The 18975-nt window shown below is 42.7% G+C and overlaps 1 protein-coding gene across 1 annotated transcript; it reads left to right on the forward strand.

The window, feature by feature from the left end:
• Positions 1 to 4037: 4037 nt before the first annotated feature.
• On the forward strand, positions 4038 to 10949 carry LOC145358969 (glucose-6-phosphatase catalytic subunit 1-like). Its single transcript, XM_080213321.1, has 5 exons — positions 4038 to 4276; positions 7034 to 7143; positions 8329 to 8434; positions 9358 to 9473; positions 10438 to 10949. Exons 1-5 carry the CDS (start codon positions 4038 to 4040, stop codon positions 10947 to 10949), a joined length of 1083 nt encoding a protein of 360 aa, XP_080069447.1.
• The last annotated feature ends 8026 nt before the right edge of the window (positions 10950 to 18975 follow it).

Consider the following 18975-nt stretch of genomic DNA (forward strand, 5'->3'; position numbering starts at 1 on the left):
TCTGACAACACCGGTTGGACTAAAACCTGGTGTTGTCAGACTTTTTACATAGAATCCCGACAGAACAGAGGAGACTGTTTGGCCCATCGAGTCCGTACTGACTACAATAACATCCAGGCCCTATCACCGTAGCATTTACCCTATTTTCGAGCTGTAAACCCAGCTTTAACTCATAGGATAAAATCCCTACAGTGCAGAAGGAGGCCATTTGGCCCAGCGAGCCTGCACCGACAACAATCCCACCCAGGCCCTATTCCCGTAACATTTGCCCTGCTAATCTACCCTGACACTAACGGCAATTCAGCTCGGCCAATCAAACTAACCAGCACACCTTTGGAGTGTGGGAGGAAACTGGAGTACCAGAGGAAACCCACGCAGACACAGGGAGAATGTGCAAACTCCACACAAGCAGTGACCCAACTGAACCTGGGTCTCTCGTGCTATGAGGCAACAGTGCTAATCGCTGTGCCATCGTGCTGCCCTTATATCTTTGATCAAACCTTTGGTCACTTGGTTTAATCTCTCAACATCAGACTTTGTTTGATTATACTCCCATATCACTGAATGTTTTATTACATTAAAGATGAGACATAAATACAATGCATCAATGGAGAATCCCTGTTTCCTGCTTCTAAGGGGACGGCACGCTAGCTCAATGGTTAGCACTGCTGCTTCACAGCGCCAGGGACCTGGGTTCGATTCTGAGCTTGGGTCACTGTCTGTGTGGAGTTTGCACATTCTCTCCATGTCTGCGTGGGTTCCTCTGGGTGCTCCGGTTTTCTCCCACGTTCTGAAAGACATGCTGGTTAGATGCATTGACCCAAACATGGTGCCGAAGTGTGGAAACTAGGGGAATTTCACAGTAACTTCATTGCAGTGTTAATGTAAGCCTTACTTGTGACTAATAAATAAGCTTTGCTTTAACTTTTAATGAGGTATCTACTATTTACTCTTAATTCAAGAGCTGTAAAATAAATTCAATTATGAGATAGACATCATGTACATTTCATTATCTTATTGATGACTTACTGGAGAAATTGGCACCCCACCCATCAAATTCATTCCCTCCACCACCGACACACACTGGCAGTGGTGTGTACCATCTAAAAGGTGCACTGCAGGAACTCAGCAAAATTCCTTTGGTAGCACCTTCAAATCCCTGAAGGAGAAGGGCAGCAGATGCATGGGAACACCAAGTTCCCCTTCAAGTCACACACCATCCTAACTTGGAATTATATCACCGTTCCTTCATTGTCGCTGGGTTAAAATCCTGGAATCCCCTTTCTAACTGCACTATAGGTGCACCTACACCACGTGGACGGCAGTGGTTCAGAAAAGCGGCTCACCTTCGCAGGAACAGGGATTCTTACTGCAATTATACAAGGCCTTGGTGAGACCGCATCTGGAATAGTGTGTGCAGTTTTGGTCTCCTTATCTGAGGAAGGATGTTCTTGCTTTAGAAGGAATGCAGAGAAGGTTTACCAGGCTGATTCCTGGGATGGCAGGACTGACGTGTGAGCAGAGATCAAGTCGGTTAGGATTGCATTCGTCGAAGTTCAGAAGAATGAGGGGAGAATCCCATAAAAACATATACAATTCAACCAGGACTAGACACACAAGAAGATGTTCTTGTTAGTGTTCAGGACCAGGGGTCATGGTCTGAGGATGCAGAGTAAACCTTTTAGGACAGAGGAGAAAGCTCTTCACACAGAAAGTTGTTGAGGTCAAAACATTGTATGTTTTGAAGAAGCAGTTAGATATAGCACTTCATGTGAAGGACATTGAGTTGGATGATCAGCCATGATAATAATGAAGATGGAGCAGGCTTGAAGGGCTGAATGGCCTCCTCCTGCTCCTCTCTTCTATGTTTCTATATTTCCATAAATCAAAGATTCATGGGTTCCCAATTCTAATCCTGTTCATGTAACAAGATTTTTCAAATTAATTTACAGGATGTGGATGTTGAGGATTAGGCTGGCCTTTATTGCCCATTGCTACTTGCCCTTATGAAGGTGGTGGTGAGCTGCTTTCTTGAACCCCTACGGTCTTTGAGGTGTAGGTACACCCATCATGCTGTTAGGAAAGGAATTCCAGGATTTTGACCCAGTCACAGTGAAGTAATAGCAATATATTTCCAAGTCAGGGTGATGAGTGGTTTGGAGGGGAATCTCCAAATGGTGGTTCTTCCAGGTATCGGTTATGCTTCTCCTTCTAGATGGTAGTGGTCACAGGTTTGAAAGGGGCTGCAAAAGGAAACTTGATGAGTCCCTGCAGTGCATCTTGTAGATCGAACACACTGCTGCCATTGTGTCGGCGATGGATGTAATGAATGTTTGTGGATGGGGTGATAATCAAGTGGGCTGTTTTGTGCTGGATGATGTGAACTTTGTGTTGTTGAAGAAGCTGCTCTGATCCAGACAAATGGAATGTATTCCATCACACTCATGTATAAAAACTATGAGGGGCATAGATAGAGTGGACAGGAAGAAACTTTTCCCCTTGGTGGAGGGATCAATGACCAGGGGGCATAGATTTAAGATAAGGGGCAGGAGGTTTAGAGGGGATATGAAGGAAAGCTTTTTCACCCAAAGAGTGGTGGGAGTCTGCAGCTCACTGCCTGAAAGGGTGGGGGAGGCAGAAATCCTCATCACATTTAAGAAGTATTTAGATGTGCACTTGCCATGCCAAGACTTACAAGGCTATGGGCCAAGTGTTGGAAAATGTGATTAGAACAGTTAGGTGACTGTTTTTGACAAGTGCAGACATGATGGGCTGAAAGGCCTCTTTTCTGGTTTAGACTTCTATGACTCAATGACATGTGCCTTGTAAATGATGGACTAGCTTTGAGAAGTGAGGAGGTGAGATACTTCCTATGGGATTCCTAGCCTCTGGCCTGCTGTTGTAGCCATTGTACTTATAAGATAGAAAGGTGATGGCCTAGTGGCATTATTGCTAGACTATTAATCCAGAAACTCAGCTAGTGTTCTGGGGACCCCAGGTTCAAATCCCACCATGACAGATGGTAGATTTTGAATTCAATTTAAAAAATCTGGAATTAAGAATCTACTGATGACCGTTGTTGATTGTTGGAAAAACCCATGCCCTTCAGGAAAGAAAATCTGCCATCCTTACCTGGTCTGACCTACATGGGACTCCAGAGCTAGAGCAATGTGGTTGACTTTCAACTGCCCTTGGCAACTAGGGCTGGCCAGCCAGCGACACCCATGTCCCATGAATGAATTAAATTAAAGTTCAGCTTCTGGTCAATGGTAACTCCCAGAATGTTGATAGCGCTGGTAATACTATTGAATGTCAAGGGATGAAGTGACACAAAGTGCTTTGGGGGGATGATGTACTTTGTAGTTTAGAAGGGGAGTCACTGTAAAACCTGACGCTGTGGGTTCAGTCTGAAACCTGAAGAGAATGGAGATGGATCATGGAGGTTTTTATTGCCCTATGTAAACACCACAGGATTAAACCTCGTTACTGCAATCTGCAGTGACCACAAAAAGCCATCCTTCTTCTTATTGATTTATGGTTCAGGGTTTTTGAAGTGAGGCTGCTGACAATGGAGCTCCTGTGGATATATCAGAAGAGAAACTGCTAACGAAGTTACACGGTGCTCTGTGGTGCTGGCCTTTCACATTTGTGGCTAAAATCAAAATTAGGTTTGAGTCCCCAACAAAGATGAAAAGAACTATAATAAAACAATTGCATTTGTTGAACTGAAAAAGCCTAAAATTTGCTGTTTATTGTCCAATTTCAAAGTGTATTTGGTGAGTCAATAAAGCCTTGGGTATTTTCAGTGCGAATGTCCTAAACACATTTACATCAATTTGAAATGACATTACATCGCTCATTGACTTTGGGTCAATTTCACAAGTCCAAAGATTGTTTCATGCACGTGGGTTGTGTTGCTGGCTGTTGTATATAACTGACACAGTGGAGAGAGTTTCAGCCAACAAAGGTGAGAAGCGGTGAAGGCAAGAACCGATAGATATAGGAATCTCCGCTGGACTCTTTCCACACTTCTGAACATGCAAAGGATGGACACTGGGATGGACCTGCTCCACAGCTCGGGGGTTGAACTGGTGCAGTATCTACAGCAGAATTACCAGGACTCCCAGAGCTGGTTCACTTTTATCTCTTTCGCTGCTGACCTGAGAAACACTTTCTTTATTTTCTTCCCCATCTGGTTCCATCTGTGTGAGGCGGTGGGTGTCAGACTCCTCTGGGTGGCGGTCATTGGAGACTGGCTCAACCTCATCTTCAAATGGTAAGCATTTGCTGACTCTCTCCACTAAACGTCTTTGGAGGCCTAGGCTCGGACTGTCAGGAAACATAGGGGTAGTTAGGAATGAGGAGCAGCATATATGTGTTGTCACACTCCACAATGCTGACTGCCTCCAATATTGTCCCTCCACCTTCCCCAGTCAGGAGGAAGTCTAAGTTACAGTTAAAGTGTCTGTTTTCCCTTCCCTGTTGCTGACTTGCCCATTGGCAGCTTCAAACTGATTCGGTCATATCAGTTTCCTCATAAAACTTTCCTCAGTTTTAGTTGTCCAATTGCCAATCTCTGGCCTGGTATGTCCCCCATCACAAGTCAGTGTATTTTCAGAGAAGCTCCTTGGAGATTGATTAAATGTCTCTCGTTAGAGCAATGGAATGGACTTTAATGTATGACAATGTAACAGATTGAACCTCCTTCGCTGTGGCTCAATTGGTAGCGCTGTTGCCTCTCAGTCACAAGGTGCTGGAGTCAATTCCTACTCCAATGTCTGAGCACAAAACTTCAAGACTGACAGTCTGGTGCAGTACTGAGGGACTGCTGAACTGTTGGGCAAGCTGCCTTATGGATGAGATGTTAAACCAATACCCCATCTGTTTGCTCAAGTGCATGTAAAAGATGGTGCTATTTTAGGGTAGAGCAGGAGTGTTTCCCCCATATGTCCTGACCAATAATTATTCCTCAATCAACATCACAAAAAATGGATAATTTCCTCATTGTCACATTACTGAGTGTGGGAGCTTGCAGTGCACACATTGAATGGCACATTTCCTGCATTACAGCAGTGACCACAATTCAAAAGTACTTCATTGATTCAAATGCACTGGTCGTGAGAGGCGCTACATAAATGTTGGAGAATGTTGGCAGGCTTGGCTGCATCTGCAGCAAGAGTAGAGCTAATGGGGGGAATTCTCCGGCCTCCCAGTTGCGTGTTTCTCAGCCATGCGAGATGGCGCACTGTTCAGTAGTGGTTGGTTTCTCTGGTCCTGCTGCTGTCAATGGGATTTTCCATCGATGTCATCCACATCAGTCCAAAACCCACGGGAAGGGAGTGTGCTGCCAGTGAGACCAGAGGGTCCCGTCAGCATGAGCAGCCGGAGAATTCATCCCAATGGTTCCAGTCTGGATGACTCTTTGTCCAGTTGGGTGGATTGGCCATGCCGAATTGCCCCTTAGTGTCAGGGGGACTAGCTAGGATAAATACATGGGGCTATGGGGATAAGGGCCTGAGTGGGATTGTGGTCAGTGCAGACTCAATAGGCCGAATTCTCTCCTCCTGCACTGTAGAATTCAGTGATTCATCAGATTCCAGCATCCGCAATAATTTGTTTTTAACTACAAAAATATTCTGTACTTCTCTCTTACTATAAGTATTCAGAGGTGTGTTTGTTTTATGTTCTGAGAATTGGGTACTTGTGACTGAGGACAGAAATATTTTTAATCCGATCTCAGTTTTTTAAAACAATGATAAATGTTTATAATGTAAAACATATTAACAGCATTTATTCCTTGTAGCTTGGACAGTCGATAGTTCTTTTGCACCAAGAGACGGACAGACATCAAATCTCTAGCCAACTGCCAGAGGGGATGGTTAGGAATGGGAATACAGGGCAAGGACTGATTTAGTTGCGGGAAGTATGTGGTCCTTCTGATCACTGCACCTTCCAATGTTGACATGAGATTCCAAACACATTTTATGGAAATTTGAAGTCACAGAAAAGTGCCCAAGCAGCTCAAACACAGCGTGTTGGAATTGCCTCACTCGGCACCTTCTGTGAATCATTTACACTTGTACTAATCACAGTAGATATTTTCCCATTTTGAAATTATGAATATTTCAAGATAATGAAATCACAAGTCTCTCCTTAATGCTGCCTGTTTTTCTTGGTGATAACTCTGGTGAATGTATCTTTTTTTTAAGATTAATATTTATGTCTTTTGCTTTTTAATTTGAATCGGTTTTTGAGGAGGTGAATTATCACTTTCTCATAACTTTGGGTGTTTAAGCATTAGTTCACATTCTGAGGTGTTTGGTCAGAGGTCAAACCGGCAGAGAGAAAAAATAGCTTGAAAGTGTTCTAATCTGATTTAACCCCTGGTTCAGATCAATGTAATAGAGATGGTAACTCTTTCCTTCCCTGCACCCTTATGAAATTTTTAAATTGTTTTTATTCATGCCACAAGTAGGTTTGCATTAACACTGCAATGAAGTTACTATAAAAATCCCCTAGTCACCACACTCCAGCACCTGTTTGGGTATACCAAGGGAGAATTTAGCATGGCCAATGCACCTAACCAGCACGTCTTTCGCACTGTGGGAGGAAACCGCTGCAAACGGAGGAAACCTACGCAGACACGAAGAAAACATGCAGACTCTGCACAGACAGCAATCCAAGCCGGAAATCGAACCTAGATCACTGGCACTGTGGGACAGCAGTGCAACCATTGTGGCACCGTGCCTCCCACATGTTATGGCACGTTTTGTCCTTTAACTGAACTCTTGGCAGGAACTTCAGTTGGGAATTTTGGTTTGTGTTCTGCTTACAATTTGCATCCGCTGAATTCGATTCCAACATCACACATCCTAGAGGCTGTTGGCTCCCCATTCCAGACCCCTCAGCCAACAATTCAAATTCCTGCATGTATCAGTAAGTGAAGTTTCCTATTGGAAGAGTTAAATGAGGACATGTAGGCAAATAATGGATATTGGACACATATTAATCAGTTTCCGTCTTTCTTTGACAGGTTCTTATTTGGAGAGAGACCTTACTGGTGGGTTTATGAGACCCAGTTTTATGCTAATTCCTCTCTTCCCTTGGTGCAGCAGTTTCCCATCACCTGTGAAACAGGACCAGGTACCAGCAATTCATTGCATTATAAAGACAACAGCAGGCTTTGCAGTTGTAAATGAACAAAGAACAGTACTGCACAGGAATAGGCCCTTCAGCCCACCAGGTCTGTGCCGACAGACATGCCTCTTTAATCTAATGTTTTCTTGCCTCTACCATGGTCCATATCCCTCTACTCCATGCAGATTCATGTACCTACAGTAAGAAGTCTGACAACACCAGGTTTAAGTCCAACCGATTTATTTGATAGGAAACTCACAAGCTTTCGTGGTTTTTCCCTTTGTCAGGTGAATGGAGAGTTCTGGTCTCAGACAGAGCATATAACAGTAAGATGAGGGGGGAACCTGATAGAGGTTAACAAGATTATGACAGAGTGCTGAAATAGTCAAGTCTGGAGATTGGAAAGAAATGACTGAGTGTTTCAGCAGCAGATAGATTGAGACAGGGTGAGGTCAGCATTGTTACAGAGATAAAAGTAGGCCATCTTAGTGATGGTATAGATTGAGGTCAGAAACTCATCTTGGGGTCAGATATGACACCAGAATTGCAAGCAGTCTGCTTTAGTCTCAGACAGCCGCATGGAAAAGGGATGTTGTCAGGAGCTAGGGAATGGAGTTTTAAGCAGGGAGTAAAGACAATCACCAAAATCTTGCTGCCATTCATGCCAGCGGGATCTTATGGCCCCGCCAAACCCACACCTTCACCGCAGATTTCCCAGCTTTGAAGGACGTGTTCAATGGGAAATCCTGTTGGGAGCGGTGGGACCATAAGATCCTGCTGCCAGTGAGCGCACACCTCCCCCTGCCTCCGCAATACACGCCACTGACGGGGAGGAAAATCTCACCCAATATCTGTCATCTTCCCAATGTTTAATTGGTGCCAATTTCTGCTCATCCAGTGCCAGATGTCTGATGAGGAGTTTGACAATTTACCGACAGTGGAGGAGTTAAGAGGAGGAGGAGGCTGTGAGTTGTCAGTGTAGATGTGCAAACCAACACTCTGCTTTCACATCTTGTCACCAAGGGGCAGATCGGAGGGAGCCAAGGAGAGATCCTTGGAGTATACCAGATGGAATGGTTCAGGAATAGGAAGAAAAGTATTTTTTTAAAAAGCATTGCAAAGTATTACTTAAATGTTTAGCAATGGAAAACACCATTTTATAATTGAGCCTCTGTATGATGTGTTTGACAGGAAGTCCATCTGGTCATGCAATGGGTTCAGCTGGTGTCTGGTATGTGATGGTCACCGCACTCCTCACCTTTGGATTACAAAAAAAGCAGCCCTCCTTCCAAAAATGGTAAGATTTCAAAATATTATACATACATTCAAGTGTGTAGAGTGCAGTTTCTGCAGAATAGGTTTGTCTGGATTGATAGGGGTTGTGCACATAAAATGCAGTTTCATACGTGAGGTGTAGATAACAGTTCAACATGTATGCAATTCTGTATGTCAGTACTGGAGATGTGTATGTTTAAAGATTGATTACATTTAAACTCAACACTTGTAGATTATGTCCATTCTGACCTCCCCAGATTTGAAAAGAGTTTTTTCTCAGTCAGTTACTAAATCCAATACATATTATATAACTTTATATCAACATAAATTTAGTATGATAAGTAGTTGTTTTAATTCTAAAAAAGTGACCGGTACGACAAAGTTACCTTGCTAATTCTTATCTTTCCATTTAATGATGAATCTGTTTTAATGAGGAACTGTCCACAGCAGTTATAAAGTTGATTTAAATGATGATAGTGTAGATGCGCATCCACTTGTGTTAATATCTTAAACTACAGCCTTTCCAATCTGTTCAGTTTTTCTATCGTCCTAATGTCTGGAATTAAGAATCTACTGATGATTATGAAATCATTGTCGGAAAAACCCATCAGGTTCACTAATGCCCTTTAAGGACGGAAATCTGCCATCCTTACTGGTCTGGCCAACATGTCACTCCAGAGGCACGTCAATGTGGTTGACTCTCAACTACCCTCTTAAATGGCTTATCAAGACATTCAATTGAAGGGCAACTAGGGATGGGCAATAAATGCTGGTCCAGCCAGGGACACCCATGTCCCATGAATGAATAAAAAAAGATTTTTAAAAAATGGATGGATATTGTCTGGTTGGATGGAGGATGAACGATACTAAAATCCCTCATGTGTATTATAAGTAATGGACTCATTCTTTAATTGACTGTACAGTAATGACCTTCCTGTTTTCCAGGTGTCTCCACGTGTTGCTTTGGACGGGATTCTGGCTGATTCAGGCCTGCGTCTGTGCCTCCAGAGTGTTTCTAGCTGCTCACTTCCCACATCAGGTCTTCATGGGGGTTATTTCAGGTCAGGATCCCTTCTTTCAGTTGAAAATATAATGATACAACTCAATCACTGTGCATTGATTTATCCTGCAGGGATTTGAGCCTTTGTTCCTGTTTGTGATATTCTACATCATTTCAGTTCTTAAGGGATTAAAAACACAATTGATCGATAGTTGCCTGGCAGCAGTGCCTAAAACTGACCCTTTCTGATGGATCTAACTACAAGTGACTGTGGAGTCAATAGATGTGAATATCAGGAGCTGTGTTTATTGGACAATGAATCTGAAATTGCCCATTTTACACAATTACTCTTGACCAATTTCTATCCCAGATCCTTTTTAATGCTGCGGATGTTGGAATTGGAAACAGAAACAGAATATGTTGGAGAATCTCAGCAGGTCTGACAGCATCTAGGGAGGAAGAATAGAGCCAACATTCTGAGTTTGGATAATCCTTTGTCAGAATTGGGCCTTTTTTTCATTAGTGTCACAAGTAGGCTTACATTAACAGTGCAATAAAATTACTGTGACAACCTCCTAGTTGCCACATTCTGGCGCCTGCTCGGGTACACTGAGCAAGAATTTGGTGTGGCCAACGCACCTAACCAGCACATCTTTTGGACTATGGGAAATCAGAGCACCCAGAGAAAACCCATGTAGACATAGGGAGAGTGTGCAAACTGCACATAGACTGTGACCCAAGCTGAGGATCAAACCCGGATCCTTGTTGCTGTGAGGCAGCTAACTATTGTGCCACTATCCCACCCAATGCTTGAAAGCCCTTCTGCATTGAAAAAAAAAACACATTAAAGCCGATTGGTTTTTAGTACATGGGATGCAGGCACCAGTGGCTGGGCCATTAGTTATTGCCCTTGAGAAAGTGATGGTGAGATCAAAACTTGCGCTAAAATATGTGTGCTTATCATCATATATATATATAACGATTACATATTTGATGAAATATTAATTGTAAATTTTCACTCACAGGATTAGTTGTGGCCCAAGTGTTTGGTCGAATTGATGCAATCTACCATGTAACCTTCAAGCAGTATCTGAAGATCACTCTCTTCCTGTTCTCCTTCACTCTGGGCTTTTACCTACTGTTGAAAGTAATGGGAGTGGACCTGCTGTGGTCCGTGGAGAAAGCCCAGAGATGGTGTGCCCGGGCAGAGTGGGTCCACATCGACAGCACTCCCTTCGCAAGTCTGGTCAGGAATGTGGGAGCCTTGTTTGGATTGGGATTAGCCCTCAACTCCCCCATCTACATGGAAAGCTGCAAAGGGAAGAGGAGCCAGCAGTTCAGCTTCAGGTTAAGTTGCATCGTGGCCTCATTGGTCATCCTGCACCTCTTTGACTCGGTGAAGCCCCCAACACAGAGAGAATTCCTGTTTTACTTACTGTCTTTCTGCAAGAGTGCAGCAGTGCCTCTGGCAGCCGTGGCATTTGTTCCGTACTGTGTGTCACAAATTGTAAACCGCGAGGAGAAGAAGCTTCTATAGATTTGTGAAATGTAAAGTTATCAGAGGCAATCGGGTGAGTAGTCAGAGAACCCTAAAAAGAATCAGTTTAACTGATTCATGTACACAACACATAAAATGCTGCAGTTTTCTGCTCAAAACTCTTTCATAGGAACAGGAGGAGGCCATTCAGCCCTTCAAGCCTGCTCCACCATTCAATATGATCATGGCTGATTGGTCACTTCAATGCCTTTTACACTGACTGTCCCCATAACTCTTTATGTTAATGTTAATCAGTAACCTATCAATCCCTACTTTGAACATACAGAATGTCTTAGCTTCCGCAGCCCCTTGGAGTAGAGAATTCCAAAAATTCCTAACCCTCTGTGCAAAGAAATTCCTCCTCATCTCAGTCCTAAGTGGACCTTATTTTGAAATTGTGCCCCTTAGTTCCAGGGAGAAGACAATGCCAGGAATTTTCCATCCACTCAGACTGGTGGGATTTTCCAGTCCTGTCGACGATGCACCCCCACCGTGGGCTTCATGCCGACGTGGACTACATTCAACGGGAAACTCCATTGACAATGGCTGGACCAGGAAATCCCACCACTGGCCAATGGCAATCGCCTCTGCCACCCCAAAACACATAACAAGTTGCATGAAAAATCCCACCCAAGTTGTTTTTCTCTGGGGTAGAGCAGAATGCTTATTAATTTATCAGGGGTTTCCTGCTAGTTGATTAACATCTGAGGCAGTATTTTGTTTATTATTAGGTACCTCTATAGTAAGGATGAGGGGATACAGGATGAGGGGATCAAGGTGTTGATGGGTCTGAGGTGATCTGCTGCACATTTTTAGCTCGTCAGTACTCAAATACAGAATCCACTCACACCAGAGGAGATGGGAGTGAATTGAAGGGCAAATGGCCATACCTTAGATCTCCTGTACCTGGGCTTCACCTCTGTTTGGTTAGTGGCTTCACAAGTACTTGAATTTTCGACACTTGAACTCTGGCAAGATCTTAAATTGTTATTTATTTATTTTTTAGTGTGTTTTTGCTTTAGGCACGGTATAAAGTATGTGACGAGAATAAAACTAAATTTGAAATAATTGCTGACAACTAAGTTTCTTTTTGTTGTATAACTTGTAATGGTTATGTTGTTATTTCATTATTAAAAAAATCCAGATAGGAGATTGAAAGCCACAGCTTATTCTCATTTTTTTTCTATTGTGGAATTAAATTTGTGAATGAATTTGGTTTATGACTAAGATCTAGCTATGCAGCAATACATGCTGTGTAGTGTTGGGAGGGTAGTTAGTGCGCATTTAGGCTTTAATTGCATGTCAATGCAGAAGATTATGCCTGTAATAGACATGTATTAGTTCCCTAGTTAGCTGTGTCCTTTAATGCAACACCAGGTGTTGATGGGAGGCAATGGCCAAGCGGTATTATCACTGGACTATTAATCCACAAACTCAGTTAATGTTCTAGGGTGAGGATCCAGGTTCTAAGATGTTTTCTGAAGTTTGGTGTTCAAAATGGCCAACTTGAGGCCTACTCAGTGATATACAAAGTTTTAAAAATGTCTCTTTGCTATTACATTACATTCCTCTATTTATAAATCCAAGTATCCCATATACTTTGTCAATGTGCCCTCCCATCTTTCAAGGATGTGGGCAAAAGGTCCCTGATCATCTTCATCTTTCAAAATCATGTAACTTATGGTGTCTGGCTTTCAATATTAGTCCTCAGAATGGTCATCACTTCACATCTCTGCAATGAACTAGTAATCCTGTGGTGTGTAACTCACTTTCTGTTCACCATCTACAAAGCACAAGCTAGAAATGTGATGGGATACTCTCCACTTACCTGAATGAATGTGTGTTGTGTCCAACTTGAGTAGGACTCAAGATGTTTGTTACCATCCAGCACAAAGCACCCCATCCACAAATATTCACTCCCTTCATCACCAACACGCAGTGGCAGCAGTGTTTACCATCAATATAACGCACTGCAGGAACTCACCAAGGCTCCTTAGACAGCACCTTCCAAACCCACGGTCATTGCCATCTAGAAGGAGAAAGGCAGCAGACACATGGGGATACCGCCACCTGGAAGTTCCCCTCCAAATCACTCACCATCCTGATTTGGAAAAACATCGTTGCTCCTTCACTGTTGCTGGGTCAAAATCCTGCAACTCTATCCTTACCGCACTGTGGATGTACCTAGGACACATGGCCTGCAGCAGTTCAGGAAGGCAGCTCACCACCACTTTCTCAAGGGCAATTAGGGGTAAATGATGGCCTAGCCAGTGACACCCACATGCCATGAATGAATTTTAAAAAACTCTGCCATGCATCCGCCCATTTCACCATCTCCTTTATGTCCAGTTTTGGATCACCTGCAAATGTCATATGCTGCTCCCTACAATGGGCGGCACAGTGGCACAGTGGTTAGCACTGCTGCCTCACAGCGCCAGGCACCCAGGTTCAATTCCGGACTTGGGGTCACTGCCTGCGTGGAGTTTGCACATTCTCCCCATGTCTATGTGGGTTTCCTCCAGGTACTCCAGTTTCCTCCCACACAAAGGAGTGCTGGTTCGGTGCATTGGCCAGGCTAAATTGCTCCTTAGTGTCAGGGGGACTAGCAAGGGTAAATATGTATGGTTATGGAGATAGGACCTGGGTGGGACTGTGGCCAGTGCAGACCTGATGGGCCAGATGGCCTCCTTCTGCACTGTAAGATTCTATGATTCTCAACTGTTCATAAAAATTGCTTTCTAGGTAAAAATCCAAAGCAGTTTTGAAACTGTGACCAGGTTTAATAAAGTTATGTGTAGTTTCATAGTTCCCAACTTGGATATTTTTGGCATTGGGTTTGCTTTGTTCAAATGGTTTTGTATTTTTTGGCTGCTATTCAGAACATCCTTTATAGTTGCTGGGTCAAAATCCTTCCCTAAAGGACATTAGTGAACCAGATGATTGTTTTCTGACAATCAACAATGGTTTTATGGTCATCAATAGATTCTTAATTTCAAATATTCTTTACTGGATTCGAATTCCACCATCTGCCGTGGTGGGATTCGAACTCAGGTCCCCAGAACATTAGCTGAATTTCTGGATACTAGTCTAGCGATAATACCACTAGGCCATCGCTCCCCTAAAAGGAAAGATAAAGTCACCATTGTCTCAGATGACCATAGGCTGCTCAGCCCATGGAAGGGGGAGCTGACTGGTGGTGATTTAACCTGAGGCTCACCACACCTAAGGCGAGGGGCAAGGTTGAGAAGGCGGGGCCTTCATGCATAACCTCAACCGGTACGGGAATTGAACCCACTCTATTGGCATCAATCACCAGCTGTCCAGCCAACTGAGCTAATCGACTCCCTTTTGGTATCGTTTAGAAGGAAATCACGATCATTTGCCATACTGAAAACTAGTGGACGTCTTAATAACATCACTAGATGGGTGTGATTGCCTAATGAAGCTATTTGCACTGTAACAATGAACGACATTTCTAGGAATAAGCAAACTCACAGTCTCATCAATCATATCTTTACTGAAAACAGGGTGGTAATAAAATTATTACAAGTTCATTGTACACAAGATTACATTTTTTTATTGACTAATTGTTACACAGATAATTGTTAATTGAGAATAAACTCTGGAAATTACTGTGAATTACCTTATGTCACAAATATTTAGCTTAACCGCAGCAAACTGTTTCTTCCTACATTAAGGGAGCTGTGTGTCATTTAAAATAAAAGACTTAAAATATCAGAGAGGAATTTGACATGAGTATGTGTGCACAATTACACTGGCCACCTTCATTTCCCATTTTAAAATGCGCCTGTGTAGTTCAGTGTCAGTGAATCATCTGGAATGCGTCCAACATTCAACCTGCTTTATTTAAAACAGTCTAATAGCCTTTATAACAATTGAACTGCAGTCGTGTTAGAGAACAGTGCCCCCTTCTGAAAGAGAATAATTGTTGCTTTACAACAGAATTAGACAATCTGTAAAATGTGGCTCAAAGAAACCAAATTGAACTTGCTTCACAAATTGCTACTTTTTTCCCACCACTTTCTCCTCACCTCTGCTGATTTAAGTTGGAACGCTGTAGCCCAGTGGTTCACTCAATGCTTATATACCCAACCTGTTTCTCACACATTTCCCAATAGGATCACTGGATAGAGATAAATGGTCAGAATTCAAATGGGTTTTCCATTTGATTCAAACAAAACTTTATTGTTGTTCTCAGCTGTAGAATCATAAAATCCCTATGGTGCAGAAAGAAGCCATTTGGCCTTTGAATCTGCACCGACTCTCCAAAAGAGCATCCCACCCAGGCTCTCCCCTCTGCCCTATCTCCCCTAACCCCATGTGTTCACCCTGGCTAATCCACCTGACCTAGACATCTTTGGACATGATGGGGCAATTTAGCATGACTAATCAAACTTATCTACACATCTTTGGACTATGGGAGGAAAGCAGAGCACCCAAAGGAAGACACGGTGAATGTGCAAACTCCATACACAGTCAATCACCCGAGGCTACAATTGAACCCAGGTCCCTGGCACTTTAAGGCAGCAGTGCTAACCATAGTACCACCCTGCTATCACAACATAAGACAACATTTTGAAATTCGTAGTGATAGGGATCTGCAGCTGAAAGCTAACACGAAGGTACCCATCAAATTGTATTTGTACTGTTAATGACATGTGGTAACTGCAATCCCAAAGTCAACACCAGTGCTGGATTGGCAGTTGATGCACAGTCCTCAAAATAATCACATTACCAGACAAAGGATGGAAATTAGACTTAAAAAATAAACATGTAAGTTTTCTTTGATTGCCCCTTCTGTTCACATACAATGAAGGTCAGCAGCTAGTTTTAGTTTCATGACCTTTGCTTCCCTACTTGAAGTGTTTCTATCATGGTGGGGAACATGGGGCAATGGTGTACACGCAATCAAGCTTCATTAAGCTACGCTACTTCAAGTCATCCAAAACTTAGTTGTCCACGTCTTGCACCAAATCCCATCCCACTATCCCCCACTGCTCACTGACTGACATTGGCTCCTACTTAAGCAATGTCTTTTTCTCAAATCTTCCCATGACCTCGCCCCTCCCTTTCTCGATGATCATCTACAGCCCCACAACCCTCCGAGATATCTTCACAACACTAATTCTGGCCTGTTGCGCATCTCCAATTCTTAATCACTTCGCCATTTGTTGCCTAGGCCCCAAATTCTGGAAAAACCCTCCTTACACCTCTCCATTTTGTTTTCCTACTCTGAGACACTCTGTCAAATCTATGTCTTTGTCCAAGCTTTTGGTCATCTAATTTCACCTGATGTGACTTGATGCCATAATTTGTTTTGTAAACACTCCCGTGAAATACCTTGGGACATTTTTGCCGAAAACCTCCATCCTCGTTTGTGGCTGGGATCCTCTGGTACTGCTGAAAGCGAATGGAATTTTGGCCGGAATGCCACATTCTCTATTTTACCTGTAGCAGGGTGGGCACGGATCAGATTGGAGAATCTCTCCCTATATTTCATTATGGATGCTATATAAATGTATGTTAATGTTATTGTGGTGCTATTAATGGAAAATATTGTACAGAATTGCTGAATATCAAAGAAGGCAGCTGAAATTCAGGTCTCAAAGATTATTTATAAAATGATCTTGAAATTTCTAAATGCTGTGAAAAATATTTGATCCTGCGAATGGGAACTCACGGCTTCACTTGTTCCAAAACCGTAAAATCCTACCCGAGGTCAACGGACCTTCCCATTTACTAGGATACTACTGGGATTTGATGGTTTGAGTTATAAGGAGAGGCTGGATAGACTGGGATCTTTTTCCTCTGGAGCGTAGTAGGCTTAGGGGTGATCTTATAGAGGTCTATAAAATAATAAGGGGCATAAATCAGCTAGATAGTCAATATCTTTTCCCAAAGGTAAGGGAGTCTAAAACAAGAGGGCGTAGGTTTAAGGTGAGAGGGGAGAGATACAAAAGGGTCCAGAGGGACAATTTTTTCACACAGAGGGTAGTGAGTATCTAGAACAAGCTGCCAGAGGTAGTAGTAGAGGCGAGTACAATTTTGTCTTTTAAGAAGCATTTAGACAGTTACATGGGTAAGATGGGTATAGAGGGATAAGGGCCAAATGCGGGCAATTAGGACTAGTTTAGGGGTTAAAAAAGGGGGCAGCATGGACAAGTTGGACCGAAGGGCCTGTCTCCATGCTGTAAACCTCTATGACCTCTCTATGATGCTATTGTCTGCCCCTCACCCATTTGTTGTGGGCAGGGCAGAAAATTTCTGACCTATGTCTGATTGTATACCACCTGAATGGTAAATAGATTAGATTTTAATTGCAAGACTGCATCATTTATAACACACAGCAGTGCCCTCAGTAACAGGTAGGCCACAGCTCTCTAACATTACATTCCAAAGCATTTTGTAATTGCTAGCCAGAAATACTTGATCAATCAATGTCATTAACCTCTAATCCCCAGAAGGAAGCATCCTCTTGTGGTGGTCAGCCGGAATTCTCTGACCTTGTCTGCGGCTGGGATTCTCCAGTCCCGCTGCTGTGAATGGAGACTTGGCTGAGCGCCAAATTCTCCATTGTCACTGCCAATGGTAGCAGGGCGTGTGATATCGGAGAATCCCGGCCTTCGTTTCACAGCAAGCTAGACAGGAAATGGTTCATAAAAGCAGAAAAGTGAAAGCATTTTATGCATTAAATGAAAGAAAAAAAAAGGAGGCAGCTGGGCCTCAACTGGTTCTTGACAGTAATGGCAAGCAGGAAATCAGCAATCAAGTATGAAGAAGCCCTCTCCTTTGACCTGTGGTTTATTTTACATCAGTCTCTTAAGATTGGCAAAGAAAATCTTTGCGCAGATATATTACACAAGGTCCATGGAATGGATCCTGACTTAATGTTGATGCAACTGTGGAAATCAAAGCATTTTTATGTTGACTGTTTCTCATTATTTTCTCAACTGATCTGCTACATTGCCATTTTACAGAGATTATATTTTGTACTTAAAGTGGTTGTTTTCCTGCTATAGTTTCCATTTTACCACTTGACGTAGGACAAAAATCTGCAGATCTCATCTGCCAAGTGTAGATACGCTGACCAATGGAACCTTAAACCTACAGAAGGCTTTAACATTGAAGATTGTTACCCTGCTATGATGTTGCCAGTACTTGTAAAGGGAACACTTTTCACTTGGAATAATGGTAACCAGGAAGGGCCTCAACAGTGATTGAAACCTAACGCTAATAATGTCGCGTGACCTCCGATGACAAAGGTCATTACTTGATTAACACATCGATTTATTCCTTTATATTTTACTGAAGTGAAACTCTAATGTGTAGAAGAAATAGAATATTCAACATAGTATTGTCAGCATATGCCAAAATATTTGTGACACTGTGAAATATGTAGCCCACGGCATTATTTTACAAGTTGGAATAGTTGCAATATAAAAAAATATAAAAATGTGTGTTCAAAAATGAAGCTATAAAAATGCTTACAAAATAGAAAGTCAAACCAAAAGTGAGGTTCGATAATTATATCCCCTGTGTAAAGCTTTTTGTAACACACTCTACCATTCGATCCTTTCTAGGGCAGTATAAACATTATTCAATCGCCAAAATACTAGCAAAAATTGTTGAAATTTGTAGAAACACTGTGTAATAAAAAACAGAGTTTGATTTATTCAGTCACAGGAAACTGCTGACTTAATTACAAGCAGCTCTGGTTTTGGAATGTGGGTCTCCAAACATTTTGAAAGTCCCTAAAGCCCTTTAGCAAAAGTGACTTTTAACCTAGTCACCAAAAAAAAATCAATTAGTCATAAATGATATCGCTAGCCTCAATTTTGGACACAGCAAGAAGTCTCACAACACCAGGTTAAAGTCTAGCAGGTTTGTTTGGAATCACGAGCTTTCGGAGCACTGCTCCTTCCTCAGGTGAGTGACTCACCTGAGGAAGGAACAGCACTTGCAAGCCTGTGCTTCCAAATAAACCTGTTGGACTTTAAGCTGGCGT

The sequence above is a fragment of the Carcharhinus amblyrhynchos genome, chromosome 27, assembly GCF_965287045.1.
Source record: "Carcharhinus amblyrhynchos chromosome 27, sCarAmb.v2.hapA, whole genome shotgun sequence".
Classification (NCBI taxonomy): Eukaryota; Metazoa; Chordata; class Chondrichthyes; order Carcharhiniformes; family Carcharhinidae; genus Carcharhinus; species Carcharhinus amblyrhynchos.